Source organism: Pseudorca crassidens, chromosome 7 (assembly GCF_039906515.1).
Source record: "Pseudorca crassidens isolate mPseCra1 chromosome 7, mPseCra1.hap1, whole genome shotgun sequence".
In the NCBI taxonomy this organism is placed as follows: Eukaryota; Metazoa; Chordata; class Mammalia; order Artiodactyla; family Delphinidae; genus Pseudorca; species Pseudorca crassidens.
The window spans coordinates 32,070,107-32,088,842 of NC_090302.1; the positions used below are offsets into that span (position 1 = coordinate 32,070,107).

The following is an 18,736-nucleotide window of genomic DNA, read 5'->3' on the forward strand; positions in this document are numbered from 1 at the left end:
AGAAAGCAGGCATTCAATGTCAAGCAGGGGATCTTACAGCAGAGGCAAGAAAGCACAAATCATTTCTTACATGTGGGAAAGAAAAGCAAATATGCCAAATATACCAAGAGTCCAGGCAAATGTGAGGTTTATTACTAACTTCCCTGGCAACGAAGGCAAAAGGAAGAACTCAGAGGCTTATAACAGACTTGACACAAAGCAATACATTAATCCCTTTAAACAAAGAATTATTATATACAAAAATATATACATATTAAATACATATACACATACACGTATGAAAACTACCACAGCCTGTATTTTCATCTAACCAGCTTCATCATTCCCATTCCTTTGTTTTCTCTAAGCACACTAAAACATGAATATTCGTTCATGTTTTGAACCCTTTGTACGAGCAATTCCTTTACCACTTGAAAGCTCACAAACCTGGTCTTCAGTCAGGCATCTTCTTCTTTATAGAGTACTGTTCAAATACCACCTGTTCCACAAAGCCTTCCCGTCTTTTCCAGGCAGAAAGAGTCACTCCATTCTCTGTGTCCTCATATTACTTTGCTCTTCTTTTAGGGTACTTACCATGTTTTACTGTGATTTACTTGCTTTGAGTATCTGAATTCATTAGCCTGCATGGTTTACATGGGTAGATCCTACAGGTCTAATATTTTTCTACGTATGGCACTGACACTCAACATACAACAGGCATTCAGTTAAACGTTTGTTGAATGAATTTATTGCATGTTTCCTCATATAAGCACCACTCAGCAACATAAAAAGCGAATTCAGTAAGCTTTACATAATTTGTAGAAATTCTCACCATTGGGCCTTTTTTTTGTGCTGAACCTTGCTAACACCAAGGGTTTTAACAATAAAATGGAAAACATCTTTAGGGGTTAATTAAAGAAATCTTGGTAAACATCTTTTTTAGTGATTTACCTTAATAAAAGACAATCTCAAGTACTTGAGAAATGTATGGATAACATGTATGTATGTACTCGAGTAATTTCCTCAAATATTTATTAGTCAAGTTTCTCACAGGAGCTGGGCAATGGTCCATTCAAGTCTGGAGTATCTATGCTGCTAAATTAAAATCTTCATGCTTTGGCTATCCAATGTACAGGTGACAAGACTGACATTGTTTTGGAGGTTAAGAAATTGAATGTAATTCCTCTGAGGGGACAAAAGATTTCTTCTCCTTAGGAAACAACTTCTAGACTTGTTCAAGAGCTTAAACAAAACTCAGTTGACTAGTTTTGTAAAATGTAGTATTACAGAAATTGCTTTAGTCTGGAAAAAAACATAAACATAGTTTATTACCAGTTTGTACCTTCACCATAGAAAAAGCTTAAAATCATTCTTACGGAATGTCTGATTTTCAGTGGCATTGTCAGATGGTTGAGTAGTGAATATGAAGAGACAAAGCTGGGGCCAGTATATGGAAGGCTGAACTTTATCAGGTATTCAACAGGATCTGCTGAAAATATTTCAGCAGAAAAATGAAAGACAGTTCTTGTGGCAATGATGTGGGGAATGGCCTAAAGTTGGGGAAGATGAGGTAGGGGATGTGAGGTAATAAAGTCTTTTACTAGAGTGATGGTTATGAATATATTTAAGAAATGAACGCAACTAATATTCAAACAATTAACAAGACCCAGTAAGAGGCTAGATATAAAGAATGGAGACTCCCTGGCTAGAATGGGAGAAAGGAGCCACGCTTGAGTAAAAGTGACAAAGCCACAAGTAAAGCTCTGATCTCCTGATTCCCCATCCAATTCTCTTTCCACTATAGCTGTTGACTGATTTGGAATGTTAAAGCTGGTGTGAAAGACCACAGGCTTCAGCGGGCAACCTGATATGGTGTAACAAACTCAGTTAAATTACTTTGTGGATTTTTTTTTTCTTAGACCATGGCTATAATTCTAGCTTTTGTGCTAACTAGCTTTAATCTTGGGCAAATCATTTGCCTTTGACACCTTTTACATTTCTATATGAATTTATTTCTGTTGTTAATATTGCACAGACGTTTTTCTTGTCTCCCACAATAAATAATTCCTCTGAGGGCAGGAATATGGACTCTATGTGGATCTTCTACCACTGATTGTTTACAATACCCAAGAAGTGTCTCTGTGAAATGGTGTCAAATTAATGAATATAAATAGTTGAGAACATCTTGTTAGAAACAACATGAAATGTTACTCAAAACACAAACAGAACCTGAACTGTTCACATTAATTTAGGCTAGGGGGAAGCCTCCCTACTTTTTATTAGGCCTCTGACTACTTAAAAAGAGTCTCTAGCACTCATAAGTACCTGATAGGCACCGCCATGTTATACTTTATTATGAGAAGAAAATGTCCCATTTCACAGGAGAACCATTTCCCCATGCTTTTCTTCATCCTTCCTCCCAAAGATGTCATGTGGCAGCAACGAAGGGCAAGGGGGACCCTGAAAATGACTTTTCTAAGTTAACACAAAGAATGGCTTGGTTTGGCTTCTGTGACCTTCACTGGAGAAAAATGGTGTACATTTCATGTACAGCGTCTTGTGATTGATAGACAATGCCAGTATTCAGTCCTTACTCCTGCGCAAACCACTTTGGGGCACTTACGGGCAGGCAGGCAGCCCACAGAGGAAGGCTTTTGGATTCGCAGAACTCTCCCTATACAGCATGCGGCTTCAGTATAACCTGAAAGTTCTTGCTCCGGGAACTCTGGCCAGCACACCCCTTTTCTGGGGCTTCTTAGGTTATTGGCTCCAGCTTAGGTGGGTAGGAGAGCTAAATCAGCAGAAGAAAAGCAAAACTGAGGAAGGAAGAGAGAAGAGGTCATAAGGACAAGGGAGCATAGTCTGTGACTGATAAACACTGAGATGGCTTTTTTATGTGATTTGTAAAATGTCTTTAGAGGCAATTCCAAAAGAAGAGTTTCAAAAATATTCTAAGTAATACTAGCATCACTACAGTAAGTGCATGGCCTCCCAAGGGTACCATTTTAAGGGATAATCATTTGATTCTATGAGTTATGATTGTTTTAAAAAATATTAAAGTTTATTTTAAAATTCAATATAAAAAGCACTGCTTAAGTGATGGCTATGACTCACAAATATAAGGAAATCTGTAGGATGTGTGGGTGGGATGGAAACACTATTAATTTTATAGTCTAAGGACCAAATTCAGCACTGCGTACTTCTGCGTTGGCCACCATTAAAAACTTCGAGGCTGCTGGCCATTTGGTGAGGAAACAGAAGATTTTAAGAAAAGTGCAAATGAATGGCATGTGTAATTTCAAAGCAAGCCTGCCTTACAGAATATATGGGTGTCTGGGTGAAGCAGAGTGAATAGCCCATCTCAATTTTAATACACAGAAGCAACACAGTATGAGAGTAACAAAAGTTTTTGTAGTTCAACAGACCTAGTTTACATCCTGGCTTCACCCATTTGTAGTTGAATAACCCTCTGCAAATTATTTACCTCCTCTGAGACCCAGTTTCCTTACCTGTAAAATGCCTAGTGAAGTGCCTGGCAAACAGAAAATACTCCATAAATATCAGTTCCTCTATAAGGGTGTTTGTTTTTTTTTTTTCCAAACTAAGGGTCAAAAAACCCTTTGGTAGATTATGAAATCAATTTAGTAGGTTACAACTAGAATATTTAAAAAACTGAAACAATAAAAAACATCAGAGTACACTATACATAATGGCAAGTATTGTTCCATAATGCACATGCTGAGTTTTGATATAAATGCAGTTTTTACTGTGGATTACAACCAAAAAGTTTCAAAGTCTCTGCTCTACAGAGAAATTCTCAGATTATTATATTAAAAAGGCTTTAGGAATGCTGCCTTTATCCAAATGAGACCCTGTAAATTTTAAGAACTTGAAGTGTTCCTTACCTTCTGACTTGTTGCAATAAAAATAAGACATGAATCATAGAGAAGATAAATTTAATCTGATACTGTAGGGCATTAAATTCTATTTTAAGATTGGTTTCTGTGTTATATTGACTAATTTATACTTCTAAACACTTTATAGGTATATCATTTATAGTTGTTTAAGCACATCTAGAATTTCTACAAAAAGTTGGCTATTAGGTTCTATTATGGGGAAATTAGATACAATTTCTAAATAATTTTAAATTATAAAACTTTTTAAAAGGATTGTAACTTGCCTAAGCATGAAGACTGTTAGAGTAATATTCAAATCCTGATGAGTAGTAAAAATCAAAGGCCTATATGAGCATATACCACAGTGATGTCCCACACTGGCTCAGTAAAAAGGAGAGCTCCCAAAACAAACTGTGAGGGTCAATAACAGGCCTCTTTTCTCCTTCACGTCTTGAGGTAACACCAGCCTGACAGTATAATGAGTCCCTACTGCTGTTAAGACAGTGAGCTAGTCAATTTTAGGTTGGCAGAATAAGAATTTTAGGTTGGCTGAAGGGTAGAATATTAGAAATTACAGAATTCAACAATACAGCTGAATCTTGATATAACTGTATCTTAAATTTATAATTTTAGCTGACCAGGCCAGATTGGCTATTATTAGAACCCATGGGACTGAAGTTTAGGAATCTTGTTTTAAATTAGCACCCTGGGCAATTCCGATCCTCATTCTGGTTTGAATGCCCTGTGTTAAAGGGACAGCAAGGATCAGAAAATATAGAAAGAAGGAGTCCAAAAGTATTTATCCCAACGTTACAGGTTGGGATAAAGATCACATATCAAATGCTGGATCAGAATCTGACACTTACTCAAAGTACTTGCCTTCTTGGTATTATATTAAAGATATGAGTCAGCAGGTAGCAATACTTGATGTTTTCCAGTTATTTAAGAACAATGAGAAATGGTGGGTTGCCTCATTGGAATTCACTGGTGAGAAGCAAAAAGTATGAAGGAGAAAGGTCTCTTTAGATTAGATACAGAAGTAAAAGGTAGCAATCAATAAAAGTTATTAAGAGTAAACTCAGCAAGAGAGAAGTGATAAACCATTCAACTACTCGATGAATCCATTTGGCTCCTGAGCAGAGAGTTCACATCTTCTGTGGTGTAGGTGCCCTTTCCTCTGTCCTCAGAAAATAAAGAATAAGGCAAAAGGTGGTTCCTTCCTATTTCAAATCAGTTGAGGGTACAGGATGAGGCTGCCTATATAATCTTAAGTTCTTTTTTTCTAAATTTAAAACTTTTCTGCTATTTGAGATAGACAGTGGGTTGGGCTGAGCCATGCTTGCTGTCAATGTCAAGTGTTGAGATTAGCACCACAAATCCTCCACCAGGACTGAGTTTTGGCATCAGGCTTTGTCCATCATCAACCTTGAATGTGAGAAAAGGCAAGCATGAATGCCATTCTTGGGAAGAAACAGCAGCTGTGCAAAATGAAGGAATCACAGGAGATAGCAAAGCCTGGGGAAAAGGATGGTAGCAATAGAAGTGAGGTAGAAAGCTAGTTCTTAGCTCCTCCAAGTGCCAGCTTAAGAGACTTAGGGTCAAACACTCCCTGCACGGCAAGTACATGAGCCCCCTGAAATTGTAAGATGCCCCAGGAAATGATCTGGTGTTCCCCCCTTGCTTATTTTTTTAGCTCAAAGTCTAACAGCGCTGGAAGTATTTGGAAATCGACACCTCCTCTTTCTCTCACTTTCTTTTTTACCTAGAGGTTACAGTAGAGGATGAACAAAGATGGCAGCCAATACCAAAAAAAAAAACAAAACAAAACAAAAACAACAACAAAAAAAAACAAACATTTGTTATAAAGCAGAAACTGACACATCATTGTAAAGCAATTATACTCTAATAAAGATGTTAAAAAAAAAAAAACAGATTATGAGAGAAGTCTGCATTACACATGGGTAGAATTCACCCCATAAGTCAAAGAACTTTTCAAAATTACAAGGGAGGGAAGGCAGAGGGGACTAGATATTTGAGGTGTTAAGAGACAGGCTGACAGAGCAAGCTTAGTGACTGGCTTTGTAAGTCTACCACTTGAGACTCTGTGTTCTTTATTTACAGAGAGGCAGAAAAAAGAGTTCAGAGCAGAAGCCAGGGTCATAAATTAAGATATCTGAAAGAGAACTTGGGCCTCTCTTTCCATTTTCTTACACTATTTGTTTCCTTCACTTGAAAATATTGTTAGACCAAATTGCAATAGGGCTCACCAAATGGACTCCGTTATGCAGTTTACTCATGCACCTTGCTAGGTCCTGATTTCCCTATTTGATATGAAAAGCTGCTGAACTTCTGTTCTTTTCTCTGCTAAAATGCCTAAAAAAACTATATTTAGGAGATAAAGAAGCATATTTACAATATGCTTAGCCTTGGAGTCTCCAAGTCAGGGTTATGGAAGAAACTATTCTGAAAACTATCCTTCCATAACCCAACATGTTCACATATCACAAATCCTTATCAAAGTTATGGTTGGGTTTTCACATTTCCAGGCAAAAAATCTGCTCCCTGGCAGTCCTCAAACTTTACCTGACAAACACTGTACACCCTCAGTCCAGGCTCCTCAATCTCTAACATCCCCATTAACACCCCAGTAAACAACAAAATATATCCACTTATCACAGTTCAATCCCACTTGAGCATCTGTAGCCACTATTTTGAATATAATCATGTTCCAAAAGCTGACTGAGTGTCCAACAGCAGCAAAGGATAGACATGTTGGCGCCAGTAATACTGAAGTTTGGTTTTTAACTGCATTTTTTGTCAGTTTGGCTGGGAAGATTTGGACAGCTGGAAGTGAGCTTCTCCATCATTTTCTGTTTCTTTCTTTGTAACAATTTTCCACCTGTGAAGCCCAACACCCCACCACCAAGTGCAGCTGCAATTCCTGCCACTTTGAAGCCTGCAAGGAGGCCAATCGGACCCCCCACCACTCCTCCGATGAGTGCACCTGCCACAGGCAGAGCTGCCAGCTTGTATTTTGCAGCCTGTAAAAAAAAAAAAAAAAAAATTCAATTTAGAAATTGAGTTGAGAATATCTCCCTGTGGTGATGTGCATTTTCCTCTCATTACTCCTGGCAATGCCTCTTTAACTCGTGGTACATAATTAACCTTAGAGATCGTTCTGGGGTCAGGGGAGGGGAGAAAATATTCCACAGGTACTACAATTGCTCCAGATCTCAGAACTTAAGAGAAATGAGCTACAAAGAGTAGACTGCTATAAATTGATTTTACTTGCAAAACAATCAATCCACTAACTATCTAGCTGGCTTATTTAAACAGTTTCAGCAGCCACAGATACTCCCAAAGCTTTTAAATTGCAGAGATTATTTCGTGCGAATACCTGGGGTTAAAAGCAACATTCTATGGGAAACAAATGGACCCACTCCATGTGTGCTGTCACGCCCTTACAATTTTGCCCCTATTGGATTCTGGAAACCCTCTCTATGCCTCTCCCTGAACTCCTGCAAATATCCCCTTGTAACACCAAATGCCTTAAAGTAGGGCTTCAGTTTATTCTCTTTGAAAAAATTTCTCTCCCAACAGAATGAATCTTAGAGCAGAATATTACAAGAGCCATTGATTTCTCGCACTACCTATGTGTCATTTCTTCCTTATTTTCTTAATTGCTGGTTCCCTCAACATTAAAGAGAGCAGATCAATTGGGTTAATACTAGGGATTCCTGAGAGCCAGAGTACCATTGATTTGTCAGCAGGAGCAGAATCTTACCTTCCCCAAGTTTTTGGTTCCCTCTTCAACGTTCACAGCAGCACTGTTGACATGGTCTTCAACGCTGTCAATCTTCTCCTGCTGAGACTAGATGCAAAGGAATTATGAGTGAGCGTCCCTGCTGGGGAGCAGCAGTCAGCCAATACACACTATTTTAATTCCTGTAATCAGAGCCCTGGGTACTGCAGCCTTGCAGTCTTAATAGCATCTGATAAACGATGTCGAAAGTAAAATTCACTCATATGAAAAAAAGAGGGTAACTTAATTATTAGATGAGGGTGGCACCTTTATAGGAAAAAGCATCTCACACTAAAATTCAATCAAACATACAAACATATTATTCTCCAAATGAATCTACTTTCCAGGAGGAAAAATATCTAAATAAGCATTTACGTGTCATGTTGGGTTTTACAGAAAAAAACAAAAACAAAATCAAACCAAAAAGCCTTTTCTAACTTACCTTCTTTGAAGCTTCAGTTTAAAACAGGCAAACTTCCTTAGGAGTTAAATGCCCTTGATCCAATAAACACAAATTATTATATTTTAGGAATAAGAATATAATATGGCTTGATCTGCCATGAAATTGTTCCACCTGTGATATGCACTAGGGAGTAGTAAATGAATTTACTGTCCCATGTTTTATTTTTGGCCCATGTTTTACACCTGTACACTTTAATACATTTTAAAATCGTGACAAGTTAAAATGTTTAATATCCAACATATTAATAAAGCATTCTACATAAAAAGGCAACACCTGTGCTGACACAACAGCAACTCATGGAATCTCTGGGTAGAAGGAATGTTTAGGTCATTGAGTGCAATTTTCCCCTCAGCTGTGTGAAGTCTCACTACACTTCTGACAAGTGGCTACTGAATCTCTGCTCAAACACCTCCAGTGACAGGAACTCACTACTTGACACAGGAACACACTTTTATTTATTTTTTTATTTATTAAAAATTTTTTAAATTTTATTTATTTATTTTTGGCTGTTTTGGGTCTTTGCTGCTGTGCGCGGGCTTTTTCCAGTTGCGGTGACGGGGGGCTACTCTTCATTGCGGTGCAAGGGCTTCTCATTGCAGTGGCTTTTCTTGTTGTGGAGCATGGGCTCTAGGCACACAGGCTTCAGTAGTTGTGGCTCACGGGCTCTAGAGCACAGGCTCAGTAGCTGTGGTGCACGGGCTTAGTTGCTCCGTGGCACGTGGGATCTTCCCAGACCAGGGCTCGTACCTGTGTCCCCTGCATTGGCAGGTAGATTCTTAACCACTGTGCCACAGGGAAGTCCCACACTCCCATTTTTAAATCAACTTATTCATACGGAATTTACATATGATAATACGCGGCCAATTTTTAGGGCATATACTTTGATTAGTTCTGACAAATGTATAAACCCACGTAACCACAATCACATCAACATATACACTATTTAGTTTTTGTTTTTTTTAATTCACAGAAAAAAGAAGAGATTCCCTCTTTGATCCCAGCTAAATTTCAACTTCTACAATGACTGTGAAATAATTCAACTTTAATCCTGAAGTATTTGATTGCCCTTATGTAACTGACCTCTTCATTTATACTGAAGCAATTATAACTAACACACTGTTCTAATTCCAATCATTTCATTTGAGAACATGAAACCCAAACAACACATCTAATTTTTCTCCACAGTTGCTTTCTACCAGTATCAATGACATTCTTTCCCTTCTCATATCCTTTTCACTACTGGAGCTTTACATGGTATCCCTTCATTCCCATATTCTCCACTACTATCTTGACATCTCTAACACAATCCCTAAAAAAGTTCTTTATCAGTTTTCCTTCCAACATCTCTGTCAGAGCAAATACAACAGTGGTTCTCATGCATGAGTGTGCACCAGAATCACCTGGAGGACTTCTCAAAACACAGGTTGCTGGGCCCCATCCCCAGAGTTTGATTTAGCAGGCTTGGGATGAGGCCTGAGAATTTGCATTTCTAATGAGTTCCCAGGTGACGCTGATGGTGCAACTCCATGATTCTCATACTTTAAAAACCACTAGTATCTATACACCATAGGATTAAGGGCACAACCTTTGGTCAGATGTCCTGTGTTCAAATCCCAGCACTATCACTGTGCGCCCTTGGACAAATTACTCAAGCTCTCTAGGTGTCAGTATTCTCATCTGCCAACTGAGGATAATGATCCTTACACCTCACACAGCTGAACTGAGGATAAAATGAGACAGTGTCTGTAGAGTATGAGGGTAAAAATTTGAAAAGTCATTGTCTTCCCAAGAAAGCTTAACTCCCATCTTTTCTATCAAAAAATATATCAAACTTTTTCCTGTGATGCTTGAAAATTTCTGGGGCACTACAACATTAAATCTCTCGTAGCATTCACTCATTCATTCATTCAATTTGTATTTTCCTCAGACAATAAAACTTCTTTTATGTTGGCTTTCTTTTTCCAACCCAAAGAGGCATCGAGTGCCAGTGCTTGTAACATTCAGCTTGTCTTGATTTCTGTCGTTATTTCTATTTGGGACACCCCCAACATTTTCAGTTCTTGCCAGAAAGCCTATGCTAGCAGATCAGTCACAGGTATAAAATATCAACCGTCATATCTTGACTAGTTGAGGAGTAGAGGGAAAAGGCAACATGTCTCCTTTCTCTCAGCCCCAAAATAATTCTGCCACGATGGTACAGGCTGCCAGGATTATTGCCATTTCTATACTCCAAGAGTGATTTCAAGACCTCAGGAGAAAAAATATTTTTAATGATTTTTTCTAAAAAGGTTGGATACTGAAGCTCTATGACCTTTTTTCAATAAAGTGTAATTTTAAAAAGTTTTTAATATTTTTTTCCAAGGGCATGGAGTCAAGATGGCAGCACGGGAGGACGCGGAGTTCGCATCTTCCCACAACTAGGGCACCTGCCGGACGCTGGTGGGGGACCTTGAAGCCCAAGGAGATGGGAGGAGGAACCCCCAAGCGACAGGATAGGATGTGGGGGGGAGTGAGGGGGGAGGAGAAGTGGAGGCTGGACAGGACCGGTGCCCATGAGGGGTGGCTGGGTGAGGGGAGGGGTTCCCACGCCTGGAGGAACCCTCAGGGGCTCGGAAGACCAGGGGAGGCGCGGTGGGCGTTTCCCCTGCCCACTTGGGCCCCGGGAAGCCTGCTGGGCTCCTGAGCCTGGTCCTCTGCCCTCTGGTGCCCCCTCCGGCCGCATGGGTCCTAGGGTTGTGGGAGGGATGGAGTGGGGAGAAGAGGAGGAGAGGTGGACAGTGGACAGGGAACCCTCTGGGACCAGAGGATCAGGGGAAGTGCTGCAGGCATTTCCCCTGCCCACTCGGCCCTGGGAAGCCTGTTGAACTTCCACATCTGGTCCCCTGCCTTCTGGGGCCACCCTCTGGCCACATGGGTCCTAGGGGCATAGGAGTGGGGGGGAAGAAGAGAGGCTAACAGGGAGGGAAGCTCTGGGATCGGAGGATGGGGGAACACACCTAGCATATCCCCGACCCGCTCAGGCCCAGGGATCCTGCTGGGGTCCTGGACCTGGTCCTCTGCCCTCCAAGGCCAGAGGCACTCCTGGGCCCCTCCTTTTCCAGCCCTGTGGGCCCTAAACATAGGTCCCGCCCATCACCTAAACCCTGCCCCTGCCTAAGCCCCATGCCCCACAGCCAAGGCCTTTTCCGGCTTCTTTTTTTCTCCTCTTTTTTGCTATTGTGGTGGTTTTACATTCTGGTTGTTGTTTCATCTATATATATTTTTTTGATAAATTTATTTATTTTATTATTTTTGGCTGTGTTGGGTCTTTGTTGCTGCACATGGGCTTTCTCTAGCTGTGGCGAGCAGGGGCTACTGTTCATTGCAGTGCGCGTGGTTATCATTGTGGTGGCTTTTCTTGTTGTGGAGCAGGGGCTCTAGGCACACTGGCTTCAGTAGTTGTGGTGCATGGGCTCAGCAGTTGTGCCTCGTAGGCTTTAGAGCACAGGCTCAGTAGTTGTGGCACATGGGCTTAGTTGCTCCATGGCATGTGGGATCTTCCTGGGCCAGGGCTTGAACCTGTGTCCCTTGCACTGGCAGGTAGATTCCTAACCACTGCACCACCAGGGAACACCCTCATCTATATTTTAATTTTTTTCTAACATATCTGTTAGTTTTCTAATTTATTTTATTTTTTACTCTTTCTTATTGTTCTGCTCCTTTTTTTGTGCCATCCTGCACGGCTTGTGGGATCTAGGTTCACAAGTCAGGGGTCAGGCCTGAGCTCCTGCGGTGGGAGCTCTGAGTCCGAACCACTCAACTAACAGAGAACCTCAGACCCCAGGGAATATTCAACAGAGTCAGGTATCCTGGAGGTCCTCATCTTGGCACCAAGACCCAGCTCTACCCAACAGCCTACAAACTCCAGTGCTGGAAGCCTCAGGCCAACCAACCAGTAAGACAGGAACACAATCCCACCTGTCCAAAAAAAAAAAAAGGGATGACAAAATATATGGCACAGATGAAGGAACAAGGTAAAAACCTACAAGACCAAATAAATGAAGAGGAAATAGGCAACCTACCTGAAAAAGAATTCAGAGTAATGATAGTAAAGATGATCCAGAATCTCTGAAATTCAATGGAGGCATGGATTGAGAAAATACAAGAAATGTTTAACAAAGATCTAGAAGAACTAAAGAACAAACCATCAGAGATGAACAACAAAATAACTGAAATGAAAAATACACTAGAAGGAATCAGTAACAGAATAACTAAGGCAGAAGAATGAGTAAGTGAGCTGGAAGACAGAATGGTAGAAATAACTGCTGAGGAGAAGAATAAAGAAAAAAGAATGAAAAGAATTGAAGACAATCTCAGAGACCTCTGGGACAGCACTAAACACACCAACATTTGAATTATAGGGGTCCCAGAAGAAGAAGAGAAAAAGAAAGGGTCTGAGAAAATATTCAAAGAGATTATAGTGGAAAATTTCCCTAACATGGGAAAGGAAATAGTCACCCAAGTCCAGGAAGCACAGAGAGTCCCATACAAGATAAATCCAAGGAGAAACACACCAAGACACATATTAAACAAAGATTAAATTCAAAGAAAAAATATTAAAAGCAGCAAGGGAAAAGCAAAAAATAACGTACAAAGGAATCCCCCTAAGGTTACCAGCTGATTTTTCTGCAGGCCAGAAGGGAGTGGCAGGATATTCTTAAAGTGATGAAAGAGAAAAACGCACAACCAAGATTACTCTACCCAGCAAGGATCTCATTCAGATTTGATGGAGAAATCAAAAGCTTTACAGAGAAGCAAAAGCTAAGTGAATTCAGCACCACGAACCCAGCTTTACAAATGCTAAAGGAAGTTCTCTAGGCAGGAAACACAAGAGAAGAAAAAGACCCACAAAAATAACCCCAAAACAATTAAGAAAGTGGTAATAGGAACATACATTCAATAATAACCTTGAATGTAAATGGACTAAATGCTCCAACCAAAAGACACAGACTGGCTGAATGGATACAAAAACAAGACCCATATATATGCTGTCTACAAGAGACCCGCTTCAGACCTAGGGACACATACAGACTGAAAGTGAAGGGTTGGAAAAAGATATTCTATGCAAATGGAAATCAAAGGAAAGCAGGAGGAGCAGTACTTGTATCAGATAAAATAGACTTTAAAATAAAGACTGTTACAAGAGATAAGGAAGGACACTACATAATGATCGAGGGATCAATCCAAGAAGAAGATATAACAATTATAAATATTTATGCACCCAACACAGGAGCACCTACCTCAATACATGAGGCAAACGCTAACAACCATAAAAGGGGCAATTCACAGTAACACAATAAGAGAAGGGGAATTCAACACCCCACTTACACCAATGGACAGATCATCCAGACAGAAAATAAATAAGGAAACACAAGCTTTAAATGACACAATAGACCAGATAGATTTAATTGATATTTATAGGGCATTCCACCTGAAAGTGGCAGAATACACTTTCTTCTCAAGTGCACACGGAGTATTCTCCAGGACAGACCACATTTTGGGCCACAAATCAAGCCTTGGAAAATTTAAGAAAACTGAAATCATACCAAGCATCTTTTCTGACCACAATACTATGGATTAGAAATTAGTTACAGGAAAAATGTTACAGGAAAAAAACTCCACAAATACATGGAGGCTAAACAGTGCACTACTGAATAACCAAGAGATCACTGAAGAAATCAAAGAGGAAATAAAAAAAATACATAGAAACAAATGACAATGAAAACACAACGACCCAAAACCTACGGGACTCAACAAAAGCAGTTCTAAGAAGGAAGTTTACAGCAATTCAATCTCACCTCAAGAAACAAGAAAAATCTCAAATAAACAATCTAAACTTACACCTAAAGCAACTAGAGAAAAAAGAACAAAGAAAACCCAAAGTCAGTAGAAGGAAAGAAATCATAAAGGTCAGAGCAGAAATAAATGAAACAGAAACAAAGAGAACAACAGCAAAGATCAATAAAACTAAAAGTTGGTTCTTCGAGAAGATCAACAAAATTGATAAACCTTTAGCCAGACTCATCAAGAAAAAAAGGGAGAAGACGCAAATCAATAAAATTATAAATGAAAAAGGAGAAATCACAGACAATGCAGAAATACAAAGGATTATAAGAGACTACTACAAACAACTATATGCCAATAAAATGGACAACCTTGAAGAAATGGACAAATTCTTGAAAAGGTACAATTTTCTAACACTGAACCAGGAAGAATTAGAAAATATAAACAGACCAATCACAAGTAATGAAATTGAAACTGTTATTAAATCTTCCAACAAACAAAGCCCAGGACCAGATGGCTTCACAGGTGAATTCTATCAAACATTTAGAGAAGAGCTAACACTCAATCTTCTCAAACTCTTCCAAAAAATTGCAGAGGGAGGAACACTCCCAAATTCGTTCTATGAGGCCACCATCACCCTGATACCAAAACCAGACAAAGATATCCCCAAAAAAGAAAATTACAGACCACTATCACTGATGAACATAGATGCAAAAATCCTCAACAAAATACTAGCAAACAGAATCCAACAACACATTAAAAGAATCATACACCATGATCAAGTGGGGTTTATCCCAGGAATGCAAGGATTTTTCAATATATGCAAATCAATCAATGTGATACACCATATTAACAAATTAAGGGAAAAAAACATGTGATCATCTCAATAGATGCAGAAAAAGTTTTTGACAAAACTCAACACTGATTTATGTTAAAAACTCTCCACAAAATGGGCATAGAGGTAACCTACCTCAACATAATATAGGCCATGTATGACAAACACACAGCAAACATCATTCTCAATCGTGAAAAACTGAAAGCATTTCCACTAAGCTCAGGAACAAGACAAGGATGTCACTCTCGCCACTCTTATTCAACATAGTTTTCGAAGTCCTAGCCAAGGCACTCAGAGAAGAAAAAGAAATAAAAGGAATACCAATTGGAAAAGAAGAAGTAAAACTGTCACTGTTTGCAGATGACATGATACTATACATAGAAAATCCAAAAGATGCCACCAGAAAACTACCAGAACTAATCAATGAATTTGGTAAGGTTGCAGGATACAAAATTAATGCACAGAAATCTCTTGCATTCCTATACACCAACAATGAAAAATCAGAAAGAGAAATTAAGGAAACAATCCAATTTACCATTGCAATAAAAAAATAAAATACCTAGGAACAAACCTACCTAAGGAGGAAAAAGACCTGTATTCAGAAAACTATAAAACACTGATGAGGGGCTTCCCTGGTGGCACAGTGGTTGAGAGTCTGCCTGCCGATGCAGGGGACACAGGTTCGTGCCCTGGTCCGGAAAGATCCCACATGCTGCGGAGCAGCTGGGCCCGTGAGCCATGGCCGCTGAGCCTGCGCATCCAGGGCCTGTGCTCCACAACGGGAGAGGCCACAACAGTGAGAGGCCCGTGTACCGCAAAAAAACCACACAAAAAACACTGATGAAAGAAATCAAAGATGACATAAACAGATGAAGAAATATACCATGTTCTTGTATTGGAAGAATCAATATCATGAAAATGACTATACTACCCAAAGCAATCTACATACTCAGTGCAATCCCTATCAAATTACCAATGTCATTCTTGAGAATGCCAAATAGCCAAAGCAATCTTGAGAAAGAAAAATGGAGCTGGAGGAATCAGGCTCCCTGACTTCAAACTATACTATGAAGCAGCAATAATCAAGTTAGTATGGTACTGGCACAAAAACAGAAATACAGATCAATGGTACAGGATAGAAAGCCCAGAGATAAACCCACACACATATGGGCACCTAATTTATGACAAAGTAGACAAGAACAAAAAATGGAGAAAAGACAGCCTCTTCCATAAGTGGTGTTGGGAAAACTGGACAGATACATGTAAAAGAATGAAATTAGAACACTACCTAACACCATACACAAAAATAAACTCAAAATGTATTAAAGACCTAAATATAAGACTGGACACTATAAAACTCTTAGAAGAAAACATAGGAAACACTCTGACAAAAACCACAACAAGATCTTTTTTGACCCACCTCTTAGAGTAACGAAAATAAAAACAAAAATAAACAAATGGGACCTAATGAAACTTCAAAGCTTTTGCACAGCAAAGGAAACCATAAACAAGACAAAAAGACAACCCTCAGAATGGGAGAAAATATTTGCAAACGAAGCAACTGACAAAGGATTAATCTCCAAAATATACAAACAGCTCATGGAGCTCAATATCAAAAAAACAAACAACCCAATTAAAAAATGGGCAGAAGACCTAAACGGACTTTTCACCAAAGAAGATATACAGATGCTCAACATCACTAATTATTAGAGAAATTCAAATCAAAACTACAATGAAGTATCACCTCACAGCAGTCAGAATGGCCATCATCAAAAGATCTACAAACAATAAATGCTGGAGAGGGTGTGGAGAAAAGGAAACCCTTTTGCACTGTTGGTGGGAATGTAAATTGATACAGCCACTATGGAGAACAGTATGGAGGTTCCTTAAAAAACTAAAAATAGAACTACCATATGACACAGCAATCCCACTACTGGGCATATAACCTAAGAGAACCATAATTCAAAAGGACACATGTGCCCCAGTGTTCATTGTAGCACTATTTACAATCGCCAGAACATGGAAACAACCTAAATGTCCAATGACAGATGAATGGATAAAGAAGATATGGTATACATATACAATGGAATATTACTCAGCCATAAAAAGGAACGAAATTGGGTCATTTGTAGAGATGTGAATGGACCTAGAGTCTGTCATACAGAGTGAAGTAAGCCAAAAAAACAAATATCGTATATTAATGCATATATGTGAAAGCTAGAAAAATGGTATACAGATGAACCTATATGCAAGGCAGGAATAGAGATGCAGACACAGAGAATGGACACATGGACACAGGTGGGGAAGGAGACGGTGGGACGAATTGGGAGATTAGGATTGACATATATACACTACTATGCATAAAATAGATAGCTAATGGGAACATGCTATAATGCACAGGAAGCTCAGCTTGGTGCTCTGTGACGACCTAGACGTGTGGGATGGTGGGGGGGTGAGGGTGGGTTGGAGGGAGGTCCAAGAGGAAGGGAATATAGGTATACATATAGCTGATTCACTTCATTATGCAGCAGAAACTAACACAACATTGTAAAGCAATTATACTCTAATTAAAAAAAAATTTTTTTTCACTAAAATCCTTTGGAATAATTGGAGAAAGGACCACAAAACAAAATGAAGCCTGAGATCACTGATTATTTGAACTGTAATATTCCCCATCACCGCAATCACCAGTACTTGATAAAGCCTATCTCACCCTGGACAGTAGTCCACACCTGTAAAGACATATTTACTGATATCAGGAAGCTTGCTTAAATAATGGCATGGAGGTGAAGCAAAGCACAGACCAGCCCCTCTCCTGGGATCAACAAACAGTTGGCCCTCTTTCTTTTTATACTTTCTTCTTCCCCTATTTTGCTTGATTTGAGTCTCAAATTTTGCCCATATTTTCAAATTCTATTCCTTGAGTAAGGAGGACTCAGTGATATAGTTAGACAATTATAGCTAGGCAGCAAATTGGTGTCAAGAGTTGTCTATCACTGTCCATAGAATGCCAAACTAGACTCCATTCAGAGCTGAATCTGGTCACCACTTGTCCACTATGACCTTGGCTCTTTATGCTGGGCCAAACCATACATACATAACTTTATCCTGGTACAGCACACCAAGGTCCTAACAACAGTGGCAGCTCAGAAGCCTACACACCACTATCTACCAGCCGTCCCTTTTTGCTTCTGATTTGCTTATGTTTGCTTTCATCTCCTAGGCCTCCCAAATCTGACAACCATTAAACTTCCTTTTTAACATTTGGCACCTCATATATGCTCTCAACATCCCTTTAACAATGAGTTAAAACCATTTATGAGAGACTCTGTAGCTTTCTCAAACTAGAGTAATGTATAGACTTTTCCCTTTTTAAAGGAAAACAATTCTCGAAATACTCTAAGAATATGTCTATGGATTTTAAGAAACACTGAATTAGGTTTCCTTGTCTGCCTGAAAAAAATAACAGAATCTTAATAAGCAGTTATAGGAGCACCTAAGAGTCTGAAAAAATGTGATTTATTAATATTTGTCAAGTAGAATGCAATTTAGGCATTTGAAGTCAAAACTAATGAAGAATTGTTTTTCCCTTGCTGGTAGTTGTACAGTTTAATCAGTGTGCTTGGAAAGCTACAGGTTTAAGAAGCTAATGCCAAAATTCCAGGTATGCTCCTTTATTCTTCACTCTCTAAATTCCAGCCAGCTTTCAAGGCCAGCTTTAGTCTTAGATCCCAACCAAGTGAGCTATCTTGGTTCTGAACTCCAAAGATACATAATCTATATGCCTTAATTAACATGCAATCATATACAAAGAAAAGCCCAGAAACAAACACTATGAGATACAGGCAGAGTATACTGTCCTACAGTAGGCAATAAACAGAGTAGGTAAGTATGGTGTTGACATTAGGAGATTTTAGTAATAGGAAAGGGACTATAGG

General features: G+C 39.3%; 1 protein-coding gene across 5 annotated transcripts in view; it reads right to left on the reverse strand.

Annotated features, from left to right (window-relative positions):
• Nucleotides 1–711: 711 nt before the first annotated feature.
• STX17 (syntaxin 17) overlaps nucleotides 712–18,736 on the reverse strand; it is an 87,854-nt gene continuing 69,829 nt past the window's right edge. For 4 of the 5 annotated variants that reach the window (XM_067743820.1, XM_067743822.1, XM_067743823.1 and 1 more), the window contains exons 7-8: nucleotides 7,660–7,746; nucleotides 712–6,916 (exon numbers count right to left, since the gene is read on the reverse strand). In XM_067743820.1, coding sequence (XP_067599921.1) covers nucleotides 6,677–6,916; nucleotides 7,660–7,746 — 327 coding nt within the window. In that variant the 3' untranslated portion in view covers nucleotides 712–6,676. The remainder of the gene's footprint in view (nucleotides 6,917–7,659; nucleotides 7,747–18,736) is intronic. The other variant, XR_010944937.1, reaches the window with a different exon arrangement.